The sequence below is a fragment of the Chenopodium album genome, chromosome 17 (assembly GCF_948465745.1).
Source record: "Chenopodium album chromosome 17, dcCheAlbu1.1, whole genome shotgun sequence".
In the NCBI taxonomy this organism is placed as follows: Eukaryota; Viridiplantae; Streptophyta; class Magnoliopsida; order Caryophyllales; family Amaranthaceae; genus Chenopodium; species Chenopodium album.
This window is the reverse complement of record NC_137850.1, coordinates 33977784-33995035: the sequence shown is the minus strand read 5'-3', so window position 1 is coordinate 33995035 and position 17252 is coordinate 33977784. Positions and strand designations below refer to the sequence as shown.

The 17252-nt window shown below is 33.5% G+C and overlaps 1 protein-coding gene across 1 annotated transcript; it reads left to right on the top strand.

Annotated features, from left to right (window-relative positions):
- Positions 1–14485: 14485 nt before the first annotated feature.
- LOC145588847 (uncharacterized) lies at positions 14486–16623 on the top strand. Its single transcript, XM_081645445.1, has 8 exons — positions 14486–14565; positions 14715–14921; positions 15063–15306; positions 15406–15459; positions 15526–15549; positions 15694–15756; positions 15862–15978; positions 16117–16623. Exons 1-8 carry the CDS (start codon positions 14486–14488, stop codon positions 16621–16623), a joined length of 1296 nt encoding a protein of 431 aa, XP_081501571.1.
- The last annotated feature ends 629 nt before the right edge of the window (positions 16624–17252 follow it).

Genomic DNA, 17252 nt, shown 5'->3' with positions numbered 1-17252 from the left:
GTTAGTGTAATAGGAGTTACTTGGTCAGATGGTCAGCGTTAAAAGAGTTACTTGGTCAGTGTTATATGATTATTCAATTAGTGTAATAGAAAGTTAAACAGTCAGCATTACAGGGGTTACTTAGTTAGTATTATAAGAATTACTTTGGTATTTTATAAATGGCTACATTGTAGTCAGCCACACACAAAACTAGCTAAAACATAAACCATTTATGAGAGTACAAGTACAAAATGCAAGGATTGGGTCATGCTTTAATTGAGTTTGGACCAGGATTGATGTACTAGGCCACCACAAATCAAAAAAAGACTCAATTGGGCCCTAAATACAAGTTGAGGGTCTGGCTATGCCCACATTAGAAAAGAAAAAGGCCCCAGCTCAACACGTGACCCAAAGAGCCAGATTTGTTTTAGCATGGACTTGCCGGTTGGGTATATTTTAAGGTTGGACCGGTCCCAACATTTTTTAAAATATACTTTCTCTATTTTTTTATTATTATTTTTTATTTTTTTATTATTATTTTGTTGTTTAGAGGCGGGGTGAAAATCAATTCCATGATTTCTTAGAATTGGGAGAGAACATCTAACCACTTGATCTATCTCTCACTCTCTTATTTATCTTTTAGTTGTAATAGTTTGACAACTCTTAGTCCACATATTCGCCACGAGAATATCTATACCATCAACATATCCTTAAATACTTCATAATTTTAAGTTAATTTCACCCTTGATGTACATTTATTGTCCACTTTGCTTAAAAGATTATGAAATAATATATTGATAAGTTGTTTTTTCTTCTTTGATTATCCAACTTACAGGCTATATAGAATTTTTTATATACACTTGGGTATACCGTATACCCTATTAATCTAAGGTTTTTTTTTTTTTTTTTTTTTTTTTTTTTTTGAGTAAACTTAAGGCTAGTTTTTGTTCTTTATTTGATGATAAAAAGAAAACAACCATCAAAATAAAAACAAATACGCATTGATGTACGGTACACCCGAGTGTATATAACAACCAACCTCTCTAAGGTATATGTCTCGGAATAGATTATATTGTTATTTAATTAAAACGTGTTGCATTAATTTAATTGTCTATGTAAAATTATAAATGAAAATTTAGAAACAAAATTATTGATGATGATTAATATACGGAGTAGCATAATTTTTTTATAAGGAGTAGCTACTATTACAACAGTACAACTTCCAACGAATTAAAACAGAAAAATTTCAGGGGAAATTTTCTTGAACATTTTAACAGATGAAATTTTTAGGAATACTCTATATATACAACTTTAAGTCCAAGAAATCAAATTGCCGCTTCATTAGCATAACCAAAAACTAAAACCTCCATCATTTTCCTTAGAGGATCAAGACACAAAAATGGATACTCAAAAAAGTGAACAACTAAAAAAGAAAGTTAGAATAGATGATCTAGAATCGTTAAAATCTTTCATCAATGCCGAATTCGACACGTCAAGGTCATTAGGCAAACAAGCTAAAACTTATTTCGGCACTGATTGTGGCCGCGATTCGCTGACGGAAGATGTCGCGGATGGTCATACAACCGTAGGCGATAAAGTAATTCGAGCAGTGAAGGATCCAAATTTAGGCTGTTATTGTTACAAACAGAAGGATATTCAAGAATTAGGGAAACAAGTTTTTGACGACTCTGATATAGAGGGTTATTGGCATTCCAAATATGGGAAATATGTGTATAACATTAAACCAAGAAACAAATGTGGCAAGAATTATTTGAGGCAAAAAAGTGGTTATTGTTCATCTTGTGGATATAAAATCAATGAATCTGCATTGTACTGTTCGATTTCCTGCAAAGTACAATGGTTGGAGAAGGAGAATGAAGAAAGTCTCGTGCCTGAGGCGAAGAACAAGAGAAAGGAGATAGAACTCGGTGGAGGTTCTGATCAACCAGTGATGAACAAGGCCAAGAAGAATGCTGCAGAATGCCAAGAACCTGGCGACGGAGGAGAAGGAAAAGGCGGTCAAAAAGACGTCAACCTTGAACTAGCTCTGTGGAATTACAATTGAGTAAAGAAGGCGGTCGAGAAGACGACGTTCAGGAAGATGTTAGGGAGCCTGCACAAGATCCTTCTTCTTGAGGGGTTTCTGTTTACTGAGTAGATATCATCTCATCAGGATTTACAGTTTGAGTTAGTTAGTTTGTTAGTCTAGTTGGTTAGTCTGTTAGTACGTTTAGTTAGTTAGTCTGTTAATAATTCAGTTGATTTAGTATGAAGATTGAATGTTACAGTTGAATTAGTATATTCGATGATTTTTAATCTGTTACAGTTGAATTAGTATATTTGATGATTTTTGTAACAGTTGAATTAGTTAGTCTGTTAGTCGGTTGAGTTCAGCATTTTAGGATTGAATTAGTAGTTTTTTCTAGATTCAAATGTTTGTGAATCAGACTCTTATTAAGTAACAAAAACAATGCAATTATAGTATATTTCGTAGATTTCATCAGCTTTTAGTGATTTTATACATTTCAATTTGTTCAACTCTCTTAAGAACTCTATGTAAATTATTCATCCATATTGCTTGATTAAGTATTGAGTCAGAGTTAGAAATTATACTACTCCCTCCGTCCCTAAATTACATTCCTCCTTTCTATTTTGGGTATTCCAAAATTACATTCCACCTTTCTATTTTTAGTAAGTTTTTTTTTCTTCTAAATATCCCAAATACACTATCTTTTTCAGTTGTACTTTTAATGTATAATTAATGTATTTACATTCCACTTTTAATGTTTGGTTGACTAATGTACTTTTTCAGCCTTTAATTTTTCAAAATCCTTGTGCCAAATTACAATGAATATGATTGGTTAAAAATTTTCAATTAGGAGCATGTGATTGATCCTTTTTTTTTAGCAAAGGATTGATGACATGTCATGAGTAATCACTAATCTATCTTTGTTTTTATTCAAAAACATTATTTAATGTTTTGTACTTCCCATTGCATTATCTAATTATTGTTATTTGTCTTATTCTTTCCTCCTTAATTCCCGTGTAAATTTTCAAACAGGAATGTAATTTAGGGATGGAGGGATTACAATTTAAGTTCCTTGAGCAATCTTGGTAATTTTGCCCTGGCCAAAAGGTTAATAATTTTTTTTTGGTAATTTAATTGGAGAAAGTCGTTTGATCATTTGATTTCAATACCCAGTTTTTAGTTTACGTGAGTACTACATGTTCAAAACAATACAAGACATAATAAGCATTTAGATATGAACAAATGGTGCATGCTCAGCAATCGAAATTCAGTTTGATAGTAGTTTTTTTAAAGGAACTACTCCTTAATTTAAAGGAAAAATAATAACAATAATAATAAAAGTAAAAATAAATTCTCGAACGAATTGTCTCCCAAACAACTCATTTGGGCTTTTCTGAACCGGCATTGTTAAAATCAACCTAATTATGTTTACTTAACGTAACCATTTTATCTCTCATTTTGAACCCTAATTAAAAAACATAAAATTTTGAATTCCTTTCTCCTCTCTAAAAGTTCTTACGAAAGCTTTACATTTTATTATGGAGCATTAAAATTAGGAATATTTGTCTAGAATGATCTTATAAATTTAAAGTGGTCTAAAAGGACTTTATAAGTTTGTTATGTTGTTTGGGGGGACTTTGACGTTGGAATACAACCATTGACTTTTTTTCTCCGGCGTTGACCTCCCACGTGACTTAAAGAAATGATCCTCTCCCTTTTTTTTCCACGTTTCCTTCCAATTCGTCCTTCTCTCTTCTCTAATCCCTGATTTCTTTCCCTCTTCTCTGCTAATCCCCAATTTCTGCCAGATTTTCCCCCAAATTCTTTCTCTCTCCTCAAGATCGTGGCTTCCAAACCCCAATCCCCAATCCTTTCTCTCTTCAAAATTTTCTAACAAATTCAGTCCATTTTATTTCAATCAACTACTTTTCTCACCAGGTAAGATCAATGTTTGCAATATTTGTCTTCAATTTCTTTGTAATTGAAATAGTTTGCAAATTAGGGTTTATAATGGAATTTGTTATGAAATTATGTGGTTTTGTTTGTTGAAGTGTAATTTACAACATGTTTTCTCCTAAAAGGAAGATATCCTTTTTGTTTCCTTTTTTTGTTTTTTGCCAGGGAAGAGCAGAAATAGAAAAAATAATGTATCAAATTGAAAAAGAAGAGGAGGGATAGTAGCTCAAGTGGTTAAAACTTCTCTCTTGGTTCCAGGAGATCTTGGGATCAGTTCTCACCCCTACCCTTGTGGCTCTCTAAACACCAAAAAAAGAAGAGAGAAATTGGTACCTCAAAAACGATCTTGCGTTGGCAATGAAGATTTGGTGAAAAACGAGATGAATGGAGAAAGTTTCTGGACGGAGTAAACAAGAGAGTGAAAATAGAAAAGTGGTATTTAGTATTATGCGCACCGTTTTGACGGGGGTGTAGGTAGAGTTCCCTACTCTAAGGTGTAAGGATAGATAATTACCAAAAAAAACTCAATTGGGCCCTGGTTACCTATTGAGGGTTTGGCCATGCCCACATTAGAAAATAGGCCCAAGCTCAATAAGTGACCCAAGGAGCCAGATTTGCTTTGGACTGGTCGGGTTGGGTATTTTTTAGGTTGGACCAGCCCCAACACTTTTTAACTTATATTTCCTCTATTTTATCTTTTAGTTATAATAGTTTGACAAAACTTACTTCATTAGATTCACCATGAGCATATCTATACCATTAGATTCACCATGAGCATATCTATAAGTACTTCATTATTTTAAGTTAGTTTTACCCTTAACTTACAATATTTAGTGTACGACTGTATGGTACGCCCACTTTGCTTAAAAGATTATAAAATAAAATAATCTATTTATATAATGATAATTAGTTGTTTATTCTTCTTTGATATGTCTCGGAATAGATTATACTTTATTTAATTAAAAAAAGTGATGAATTAATTTAATTGTCTGTATAAAAGTTAGAAATGAAAATTTAGAAACAAAATTATTGATTGATGATGATTAAAAATATTAATTCGGAGTTGCATAAATTTTTATAAGGAGGGAGTAGATACTATTACAACAGTACGACTTCAACATATTAAAGCAGAGAAATTTCAGGGGAAATTATCTCACACATGATAACAGAGTTTTTTTATCAAGAAATGGTCTCTATAAATACAACTTTAACTCCACAAAATCAAATTGCCGCTTCATTTGCATAACCAAAAACTAAAACAAACCTCCACAATTTTCCTTAAGAGAATCAAGACACAAAAATGGATACTCAAAAAAGTGAAGAACAAAAAATGAAAGTTAGAATGGATAATCTAGAATCGTTAAAATCTTTCATCAATGCCGAATTCGACATATCAAAGTCATTAGGCAAAGAAGCTAAAGCTTATTTCTGCACTGAATGTGGCGGCAATACGATGTCGAAAGGTGTTGCAGAGAGTGAACATAAAATCAAAGAAGGGCATAAAGTAATTCGAGCATTCAAGGGTTCAGGTAAAAGCGGTCATTGTTACAAAGAGAGCGCTCTTACAGAATTAGGGAAACAGGTTTTTGACTACTCTGGTATACAGGGTTATACGCATCACGCATTTCTGGAAATGGTGTATGACATTAATCCAAAACCTAAAAGTGATGAGAAGAAGATTTATTATCCGAGGGAAAAAGGTGCTTCTTGTTCATATTGTGGATATATAATCAATGAATCTTCATTGTACTGTTCGATTTCCTGCAAAGTAAACTCTTTGGAGAAGGAGAAGGAGAAGGAGAAGGAAGAAAGTACCGGGCCCGAGGCGAAGAACAAGAGGAAGGAGATCGTACTCGGTGGAGGTTCTGAACAATCAATGATAAACAAGGCCAAGAAGAATGCTGCAGTAGGCCAAGAAAGTGGCAGCGGATCGGAGGAGAAAGAGAAGGCCAAGAATGTGGCGCCGGAAGAGAAAGGAGAAGGCGGTGAAAACGTCAACCTTGAGCTACGTCTGTGTAATTTCAATTGAGTGAACAAAGCGGTCGAGAAGCCTGCACAACATCCTTCTTCTGCTTACAGGGTAGATATCAATTGAGTTAGTCTGTTAGGAAGTCAGTTGAGTTAGTATGAAGATTGAATGTTACAGTTGAATTAGTAAATTTGATCATCTTTGCTATAAGTTTAGGCGTGTTGTTAGTTTCAGTATCATCTTTGATTAGGTTTATGAATAAATTTGGGTGTTATCTGCCAGTAATTGGACTGATTTAGTCGTGGAATAAATAGATGTATGTTCTTTTCTAGATTCAAATGTATGTCAATCAGAGACAATGCAATAATAATAGTAGTAATCATTATCTTTTAGTGATTTCATAAATATCAATTTGTTCAACTTTCTTGTAATTTCATCCATCTTGCTTGATTAATTGTTGAGTCGCGTTAGAAGCCTGCATTCATACTGTTCGATGTCCTGCAAACTGCATTAGATGAAGAAGGGAAGTCGTGGACACGAGGCAAAGAACAAGAGGAAGGCGGTACAACATGGTGTAGGTTCTGAACATTCAGTGATAAAGAAGGCCGAGAAGACAAGGGAGAAGGCGGTCAAGAAGACGACAAGCTTGAACTAGCTCTGTCTTGTTGAGGAGTTCTGTTTTCTATCAGATCAGCATATGTAGCTGAGTTATTAGTTAGTATGACAGTTGAATTTTACAGTTGAGTTAGTTAGTATGACAGTTGAATCTTACAATTGAGTTGGTTAATTAGTGTGATGGTTGAATCTTGATACAGTAGAATTAGTATATTTGGTTATCTTTGTTACAAGTTTATGTTAGTATCATCTTTAATTAGGTTTATGATGAATAAATCTGGGGTGGTTTATGTCTGTATTAAGACTGATTTTGTTGTTAAATGTTGGATTCACAATTGATAAAAAACAATGAAATACGGTGTTCAATTATTAATCAAACACGATATATGGTGTTATTGTTATTGCAATACTGCAAGTTTGGTTTATTACTTTCAATTTTCTTGAGTAATCGATTCATTAAGCATTTCTTTGTAATAGTTGTGTTAGTGTTAAATTGTTTTCTTGTTTATGAGTAATCTTGATAATTTTGCCCAGAAGATTATTAAACTTTCTTGAGTGGTTTGGTCATTTGATTTTATGTTGAAGTGACTATCAAAATCTCCATAAGTTAATGTAACTATTAAAAACAAGTAAGAAGTCACTACATTTTCGAAACAAAGCTAGATAAAAGTAATTAGATTTGGCCTATTGTAACAAGCAGTCAAGTACTTACCTTTATTTCAGATTTTCTAAATACTACATACGTATAAATTACATGCAATTAGGTGTGTTAATAAAAAAAAAAAAAATAATAATAATAAAAAAAAAGGCTTATAGTTATAATACGATATTAATGTCATACTGACATCAAGAAATCATTCATATGATTGATCAAGAAATCTCCATCACATAGCAATTTGTCAACGTACTCGTACATGAACTTTTTATTAAGGTGTAATTTAGTTTTATCAAGCTTATTAATTTAGATTCGGTTCTATCTTGTTTACATCTTCTGAATGGGCAGAAGGGATTGCACCTATTAGAAAACCAACTAATTAAGAGCACCTTTTCACGTATGAGTAGAATTATGACTTATAAATCACTCGACTTACATGTTCTTGAATTTAAGTATGTTACGAGGCATTTGACAACTCCAAGAGCAACACAGCCACACACCCATGGTGTGTCCTAATAAGGGGTATACACTAGGGTCTGATTCAATTACCACATCTCTTAATATACCAACTAATAATTGGGATTCAACTTAAAGTTGATAGCTAGAATGGCCGCCACACTCAAATTCCACACACCCTTCGTGTGTATATAGTTCTAGACTTCCCGTTATTTTGTATTAGGAAAGTTTTGTACAAGGTAGTTTTATACTATGTACATGTATTAGAATAAAATTAAACTATCACTGATGAACAAGGCCAAGAACAAGAGGAAAGAGATAGAACTCGGTGAAATTTCTGAACAATCAGTGATGAAGAAGGCCAGGAATGTGGCGCCGGAGGAGAAAGGAGAAGGCGGTTGAGCAGATCGACGACAATCAGGAAGAGGTGGAGAAGCCTGAACAAGATCTCTGGGTTTCTGTTTTTTCCGGCTAGAAATCATCTGATCAGAATCAAGATTGACTGTTAGTCTATTAATAATTCAGTTGAGTTAGTTAGTCTGTTAGTAAGTCAGTTGAGTTAGTTTGTTAGTAAGTCAGCTGAGTGAGTGAGCAAAAAATCTTGCGTGAACCTGATCCACAATAATATTATTGTGGACCTAATATTTATGTATATGTAACTGACATTAAATTCAACATAGTGACCCTTAATTTTAATATAGTAACCTTATTTTTAACATAGTAACCTTTTTTAAAACTTGTGCGACCTTTAATGTTATTATGAACTTAAAGTACGACATTATGTTGAATAGTGACTTAATTTTAACATAGTGGTGTTTATTATTCATATTGACCATTGTATTAAAAATTTCATTAAAAAAATTAATTAACCTCTTATAGCTTATGACACACTACCTTTTATTTCAACATAATAACCTTTTTTTTTTTAATATAGTGAATTTTTTTTTATTAACAAAACAATCAAATTGTCTCTAACATTGGTGGTCCACAATAAATTAATGTGAACCAGGTCCATTTAAGAATTTGTAGTGAGCTAGTATGAAGATTGAAAGTTACATACATTGAATTAGTATATTTGATCATCTATCTTTGTTGTTTTAGTACATCTTTGATTAGGTTTATGAATAAACTAGTTTTGTGCCCGTTCGATGCCCGGATTATTTATTGAATTTTAAAATAAATTTTTAGTCTATATATCAAATTTTAAAATATATCATTGATACAAAATTAGTTAGGAATTGATGTGCTTTTGTGATGATTTGCTATCTAGTAGGCATATAATGACTAATAATAATGTTGGTGGAAATTTTCGATTTAATACATTAAAAAAAAAATTAGCAAAAAAAAAAAAAATTAAATAAAATAAAGTTCAAAGCCCATTGGATTGACCCGAAATCCAAAACTTTAGGCAAGGGTTGAACATTTCTTGACTCGTAACCTGAAGTGACCCAATCCGAGATGACTTATGATCCGACTCTAATTGACAGGTCTACATATTAATAAAATTCTATTAGATTGTAAAGTATATTATTTTAACCGATTATTATATATATTATAAATGGATGTTTTACGCTTTGAACTACTTCTTTCGCTCTAAAAAATATTATAATATAAAAAAATAAATTTATATGATGGTTTTTGAGAATTATAATCTAATAATTTTTTTGAATAAAATTTTAATTCAATTTGTACATCTAAAATATTGGTATTTTATCGTAAATAAAATCTAAACTAACAATTTTATCCTAAAATTCTATTCAAATAGAATTCTAAACTAAATTTTTTTTATATTAGGAAGTTTATTAAAATCTATCCAACGTGGCACGACCAGTGGCGGATCCAGGATTTGGGGAATGGGGGTACGAAATTAAGTTTAATAAAAAAAAATTACAAAATACAAAGTAATATGTGGAGTGTAATAATTTTTTGTAAACTAAATTTTGAGTTAATAAATCATTTAACTATTGTATTAGTATTTGCGTGTACTAAACACCCTATCTTCCGACAACAAGGCTTATAATTGAGTAACGAAATATGAAGTATATTTTTAAAAATAGATTGTTTAAGAAACCTGTTATGGTAACAATAGATCTCTTTGATCAAAAGTACAAATCTGCTCTGGAAAAATAAACAATATCACCTAAGAGACCTGTTATTGTAACAACAAATCTCTTTGTTCAAAAGCACTACTGTGGAATACATATCACCTAAGAGATCGCCTAAGACTAGTTTTAAAATAGGCGGTCTCTTAGAATTTAATACAAAAATGGCGCACTATTTATGTTGTTGTGGCGGACTTCGAAGGCTCCTTAACAATTCGAGGTTATATCCTAGCTACCAGAAGAAGGAAGCTAACTTCGATAACAGTACCTAAGAGATTGCCTATTAGGTCAGGCGGTTTCTTTTTGTATCAGGTTTTTTTTTTTTTTTTTTTTTTTTTTTTTTTTTTTTTTTTTTGGCGAAATGGGGGTACAGCTGTAACTCTATGTACCCCCCTAGATCCACCACTGGGCACGAAACTTGGCAAAAAGTTGAAACGCCAAGTGTCGCTGCCTCGTGACTTGGCTAAAAGTTTAGTTTTATATATTAGTTACTAGTTTTGTGCCCGTGCGATGCTCGGGTTGTTTACTGAATTTTAAGATAAATTTTTAATTTATATGTCAAATTTAAAAAAATATATCATTAATACAAATTAGTGATGTGCTTTTGTGATAATTTGGAATTTAGTAGGCATGTAATGACTAATAATAATGTTGGTGGAAATGTTTGATTTAATACATTAAAAAAAATAAAAAATTAGCAAAAAATAAATCAAATAAAATAAATGTTCAAAGTCCATTGGGTTGACCCGAACCCAAAACTTTGGACAAGGGTTGAATATTTCTTGACTTTTAAACTGAAGTGACCCAATCTGAGATGACTCATGACCTGACCTCAATTGACAGGTCTACATAGTAATAAAATTCTATTAGATTGTTAAGTATATTATTTTAACCGATTAGTATATTAGATTGTGAAGTATTATAAAGGGATGTTTTACACTTTGAACTATTTCCTCCGCTCCAAAAAATATTATGGTATTAAAAAATAAATTAATATTATTAGTTTTAAGAATTGTAATCTAATTATTTCTTTTTAATAAAATTATAATTTAATTTGTACATCTTAAATATTAGTATTTTATCAAAAATAAAACTCTAAATTAACAATTTTATCCTAAATTTCTATCCAAATAAAATTCTAAACTAACTTTTTTATCTCATGAAATCTATTTAAATCTATCCGACGTGGCACGACACTTGGCGAAAAATTAGAACGCCAAGTGTTGCTATCTCGCGATTTGGCTAAAAGTTTAGCTTTATATATTAGTTATATGATATGATGTGGGTGGTTTATGTTAGTAATAAGACTGATTTAGTAGTTTTTTCTGGATTCAAATGTAAGTGAATCAGAGACTATTATGTACTTGTAGTAATAAAGACAATGCAATAATAACATATTTCGTAAGTTTTCAATTTTTATCATCTTTTAGAGTTTTTATAAAGTTCAATTTGTTCAACTATCTTGACATCTCTGTTTATTTTCGTCCATAAATGCTGCTTCATTTAGCGTTTCATCAAAAGAGTCGCAATAAAAACTATAAATCACAATACAGTGTAAGTTTCTTGATCAATCTTGATAATTTTACCCAAAAGATTAATTAATTTTGTTGGCAATTCAATTGGAGAAAGTGATTTGATCATTTAATTTCAATACTCAATTTTAGTTTACGTGCTCAGGAACAAAAATATGTTCAAGTAACTACTACTAAAAAGAACAAAGAATATAGTGCTTTATGGTTCGATTAAAACTAAAACTCGCTCGAGGCAGGGAACATATTCCTACAATATAGACTCATAACAACGCTAGATATATATGTAATTATGGACAAATGGAGCATAAGAAAAACAGAGTTTGGTAGTAGTTTTTTTTAATGATGAACTAGTTAAAAGAACATAAAAATATAAAGAAGAGAACAATAAAAGAAAATTAAAATAGCAACTACTTCTTAGAGCAACTCTAATGGTTGTAGGTAGGAACTCGCTTGTAATTTATAAAATTCCTTAGCTATTAGCTTAACCATTTGTATGGTTGTAGCTAGGGAGCACAAATTAGCTACAAAAGAGATTAACTTGTTATCTTATGTGGCATAACAATCTAATTTGTTAATTAGCTTACCATTGGAGTTGCTCGTAGGCCTTGATCGAGGTTCTGATCAGTCATCAGTGAAGAATAAAGGCAAGAAAACGGAAGAAAGTTGCGGCAGAGTATTAGCCAAAACTAGTTCTATTACTATGTTTACAACTGCGCACATTACCATTGAATTAATCCAAATTTTGAAATAATAATAATGCGATATGTTATCAATTCTACTACATTTTTAATGCAAATTAGTAAAAAGAATAAATAAATCAATTGATGATTAGATGTATTAAATTTTAATTCAATGTAATAAATTATACTCCCTCCGTTTCAAAATGTTAGTCCCATATGGAATCAATCACATAAAATAAGAAAAGAAATATATTTGGAATCTAACATTAAAGTACAACATAATTCATAATTAGTTTACATTATTTAACTTTTTAAATTTTTTATTAGGAAAGCACAAGTCATAATTGTATAATTTAAGGTAAAGATTTCCATACTTAGAGTCATGTGTCATGTCATCAATTCACAACTTATTAATTCCAAAAAAAATCAAGTTATAAATGAAATATATTCAATATGGGTATATCTTTTTGAAACGCCCAAAATAGTATATGGGTCTAACATTATGAAACGAAGGGAGTAAATAATTTAATATTGTTACTAATTGGTGAACAAAGAAATTAACACCATTTAAAAAAGGCGAAAACAATAAGGAAATTCAGAATACATTTGGAAAATTTGATATTTAATACCACCAAAATTACCATGTATCACATTTATTACCCATTTAAAAAAAATTTTATATTACTACCACCATAATTCCCTAACTGTATGAATAACTACCATTTGACGGAATCTGTCAATATGCCGTTAGTGGGGGCCCACCTTATTAACTACCTCTCTCTCTAACTACCCTTCTCTTTCTTTAACTTCTCTGTCTCTTTCTATCTCTTCCCATTCAATACTCTCAACCTCCATTATTCACAGCATTGAATTTTTTTTTTACCTCTTTTTGACCACGAATCTCTTTCTCTCTCTTACACTATCTTATCCTCAGATCTAGGGTTTATGTTCGTGTCAGATTCTGAGTGGAAGAGAAGGTCCACCTGGGAACACTGTCATCACCATTGCTGAAGTGGAAGGTTGAAGATTCTCCGCCAACATTTGACAGGTAAGAACCCTTTTTCGTACTTGTTGTGGTCCAGCAAAGCATCAATGGTGGTTTAATTGCAATATATTATGTTCAATTTGGGCAATTTAGGCAGAATAGTTGATAGTAAACCCTAGAGTTGCGCGCTTTGATTAATTTAATCTCTTAATTAGCAATTAATCTTGTGTGGGTGTACTGTCATGTGTTATGATGTGTTGTTGTTTATAATTGTTAATTGGTCTTAATTTGTGGAATTTGATGTGTGAATTATAAATTGATTTGTTGTATGTTGTTTCACTTGCTTTAATTGTAGAATAAAATGGATGGTGAGGAAGAAACTATTGACATGGAGCTTAGATTATTTGGAGGGTTTGTTGAAAAGTATCGTAGGGGGAGGAAGTATTTGGTTTATGAAGGTGGGGTTGTGTATTGGAAGTATGTTGTCCCTGTGTCCTTTGTGAGGAGTGTGAGTTACTTAAGGTATCTTTGTAGTGAAGGATTTATAGGTATGGGGTGGGAAGTTGCTGAAATTTATAGTTTGTGGTTTAAGGAGAGAGGGAAGACTTGGGATACTGGGAAGAGAAGGATTGCCAATGATGATGATGTTAGGGACTTTTTAGAGTCCAAACACAGTGAGGGGCATGTGGAGCTGTTTCAAACTGTGGGGTTGGAAGAGTGGGACATGTATCACCCTCCTGAGGTTATTTTGGATAACCCAACCACATCCAACCCATCTGCATCTGGATCACAGCCACCTAATTCTAATCCAAATGACCTAAAACAAAATGTTAATGGATCTCAACCTTCTAGTTCAAACCCATCACACAACAATCCATCTCACACACAAAACTGCTCAAACATAAAAGGCCCATCAGAATCCAAAAAGAGCCCACATATGAGCATTATACCTGTTTGCAGGAGGAGCCCAAGGTTCAACAAGTATTCTGAGATTGAGCCAAAATAACTTGTTTGCCTAAACCTAAACTGAAACCTAGGAAGCCAATTCAGGGTGTGGTGAGGAGAAGCCCTAGATTTACCAAAGACTGTGCATAGGGGCAGGGTGTGAGTGGTGTAAGTGAGAAGGGGAAGGGAAAAGATAAAAGGAAAGCTTTGAAAGTCTGTAAGAGGAAGCTTTTTAAGGGTGATGAAACTGGAACAGAAACAGGATCCTCATCTTCATCAGATGTTAGTGATCTGGATATAGACTGGAAGGCTGGTGAAGAGGATGTAGGTGGCAGTGAAGAGGATCAAGAAAATTGGCATATACAAACAAGACAGGGTTTAGTGGGAGAGGTTGAAAGGACTTTGCATGTTGTTCACTACTCAGAGAAGAAGCTTAAACAACTAGGGCAAGACATTGGATGCAAGGATCTTGAGCTATAAGTAGAGGGGAGTGACTCAGATGAGCTGAGGAGTCTGAATGGTTCAGATGAAGAAGAAGATACTAGTCCCTGGTTCAGGGAAGACACAGACTTCAAGAAGCCAATGGTCTTAGTTGAGAAGCTCAAGTTCAGCAATGTTGGTGTGTTAAGGAAGGCCTTGAGGACACATGCTATAGAAAACAGGTATGAGTTCTACTACATGCACAATGGAGGGAAAAGGATTACTACTTTCTGCAGAAGGAGGTGTAATTGTGAGTGGAATTCTAAGAGGAGTAACTTGCCACTATGCACATGTAGTGATGAAGTAAGAAAGAGTTGAGACTTAAGCACAGGTGTATGAGGACAAAGATGAATACATGTGTGACAGCTGAATTCTTAGCTAAAAAGTATGTTGAGGAGTGGAGAGTTAATCCAACTTGGAAAATGAAGAGTTTTAGGGCTAGGGTGTTGAATGATTTGGGAATAGAAGTTGGATATGGCAAAGCATGGTTAGCAAGAGCTAGGGCTAAGTTGATGATATATGGGTCTGCTTCAGAGCAGTATGCTAGGGTATAAGATTATGGCAAAGCAGTGCTCAAATACAATCCTGAGTGTAAAGTGTATATAGTTGTTGAGGGAGTTGATAAACCAGAACCACCACTGTTCTTAAGGATGTACTGCTGCTTGTCACCTTTGAGAAGTGGGTTTAACAAAGGGTGTAGGCCTCTGATTGGTCTTGATGGATGTTATCTAAAGGGCTCATATCCAGGTCAAATACTGGTAGCTGTAGGGAAGGATGGAAATAATCAAATATTTCTATTTGCATGGGCAACAGTTGAGGTGGAAAACAAAGAAACTTGGGGATGGTTTTTGGAGTGTTTGAAGAATGATGTTGGTGATGTGGCTGAGGGTTTGGGTCTGACTTTCATGTCAGATAGACAGAAGGTAATTTCCTTGCACTTTTTTTCTTCTTCTCTCTCTTTTGATCATTCTTTAACATTTGAACTAAACCTTTTGATCATTGTTATATTGTCTTTTTTTTAGGGTCTGCTGGAGGCTTTTGAACAGCTTGTTTCAATGGCTGAGAAGAGATATTGTGTGAGACACATCTGGGCTAATTTCAAGCTCCAGTATACTGGTTTAACCTTCAAGGAACTCTTCTAGAATGCAGCTAGAGCCACTACTCTGGTAAGTATTCGGTTCTGATTCTGTACTTGGTGCTGTGTGTTGGTGGTTTGTTGTTTGCTCTCTTGTTTGATCTATTATATGCTTGGTGCCGTGTTCTGTTCTGCTTCTAAGTTTGTGTTTTATTTTGCATTTTTGTCATGGTAGTTTGATTTTGAGGTAGCCATGGAGTCCATAAGGTTTTTATCAGAAGATGCATATGAATACTTGGCAAATATACCAGCACAACATTAGAGTAGGCATGCATTTTCTGATTTTTGCAAGTCAAACATGATATTGAACAATGTATGTGAAACATTTAATGCTGTGATTAAGGATGCTAGAGATAAACCCATTCTCACTCAAATGGAGTGGATGAGAAAATATATGATGAAAAGGAATAGTGAGAAATGGGAGAAAATGGAAGGGAAGAATACTCCTTATGTGGCTAAGGTGTTTGAGAGAATGTAAAATGTTGCTAGGTATTGCATTGTCTAACTATCTAGAGGGGACAATTATGAGGTTGAGTTGAATGGGGATAAAGTGGTGGTTGACCTGCATCAAAGAACATGCAGTTGTTATCATTGGCAGTTGACTGGAATTCCTTGTGTACATGCTTTTGCATGTATTCTAGACAAAAGGATAGATCCAGATGACTATGTTGATGAATATTACAGCAGGGCAACCTACATTCTAGCCTATCAAGATGCTATAAAGCCTATGACAGGGCCAAAGCATTGGGTGAAAATTGACATGCCACAACCGCTCCCTCCTCCAGTTAGAGTTATGCCAGGGAGGCCTAAATCTAAGAAGAGGAAGCTGGAAAAGGGAGAAAAGGGAGAGGGTGCAGGACAAAGCAAAGAACCTAAGGCCCCTAAGACTCAGAAAAGATGCAAGAACTGTGGTCAACTTGGCCATTATGCCAAGACTTGTGGTAATGCACCAAGCACTCGACCACCATCATCAGCAGCAGCATCAACATCTGAGGCTAAAAAGGGTGGCAAGCCTGTCCAGAATACCCCTTGGCTGCAAGAGCAGAGGAGAAAAAAGGCAGAAAGGGCTGCAAGAAATGTAAGTTATATGTGTGTATTGCTTTGAGTAAACTGACCTGTCAACCTTACTAACTGTTCTGTATTGCTGCTTTTTTCTCTTCTTTTTTTTTTTTTTTTTTTTTTTTTTTTTTTTTTTTTTAAAATGAAACAACACAGACTGCAGAAAGTTCTGGGCCAAGGAGTATTGGCAACAGGTCCTTCCCACAAAAAAAAAAACAACAACAACACCAACCTATGTGCTCGCAGCCTTCTGCATGCACACAACAGTCCCAAGCATCTACAACAACAACAGCAGTCCCCCCCCAAGAAGCAAGCAAAGGGCAAAAAGAAAGTAGCCTAACTTGTTTAGTTAACTGATTATGTACAAAGAAGGGTGTAGAACAATTAGCTTTTGCCTTAGTGAATTCTGAACTTTAAGTTTTAACCTCTGTTTGTAATCCTCAACTACTTGACATTATCTAGTTTTTGTAAGCAATGCAACACTTAACTTTGCAATGGTATGAAAATATGTTTGGAAACTTGCTCAAGTATGTTTGTTGTCTCATAAAACTTGTTTATTTCATTCATAATTAAAGTTGTTACAAGTTCAATTTGCCCACTTCTTTAAAGCATCACTAAAGCACCTACAAACATCAACAGAAAACATAACACAACACCCACAACAATAGTCCCACA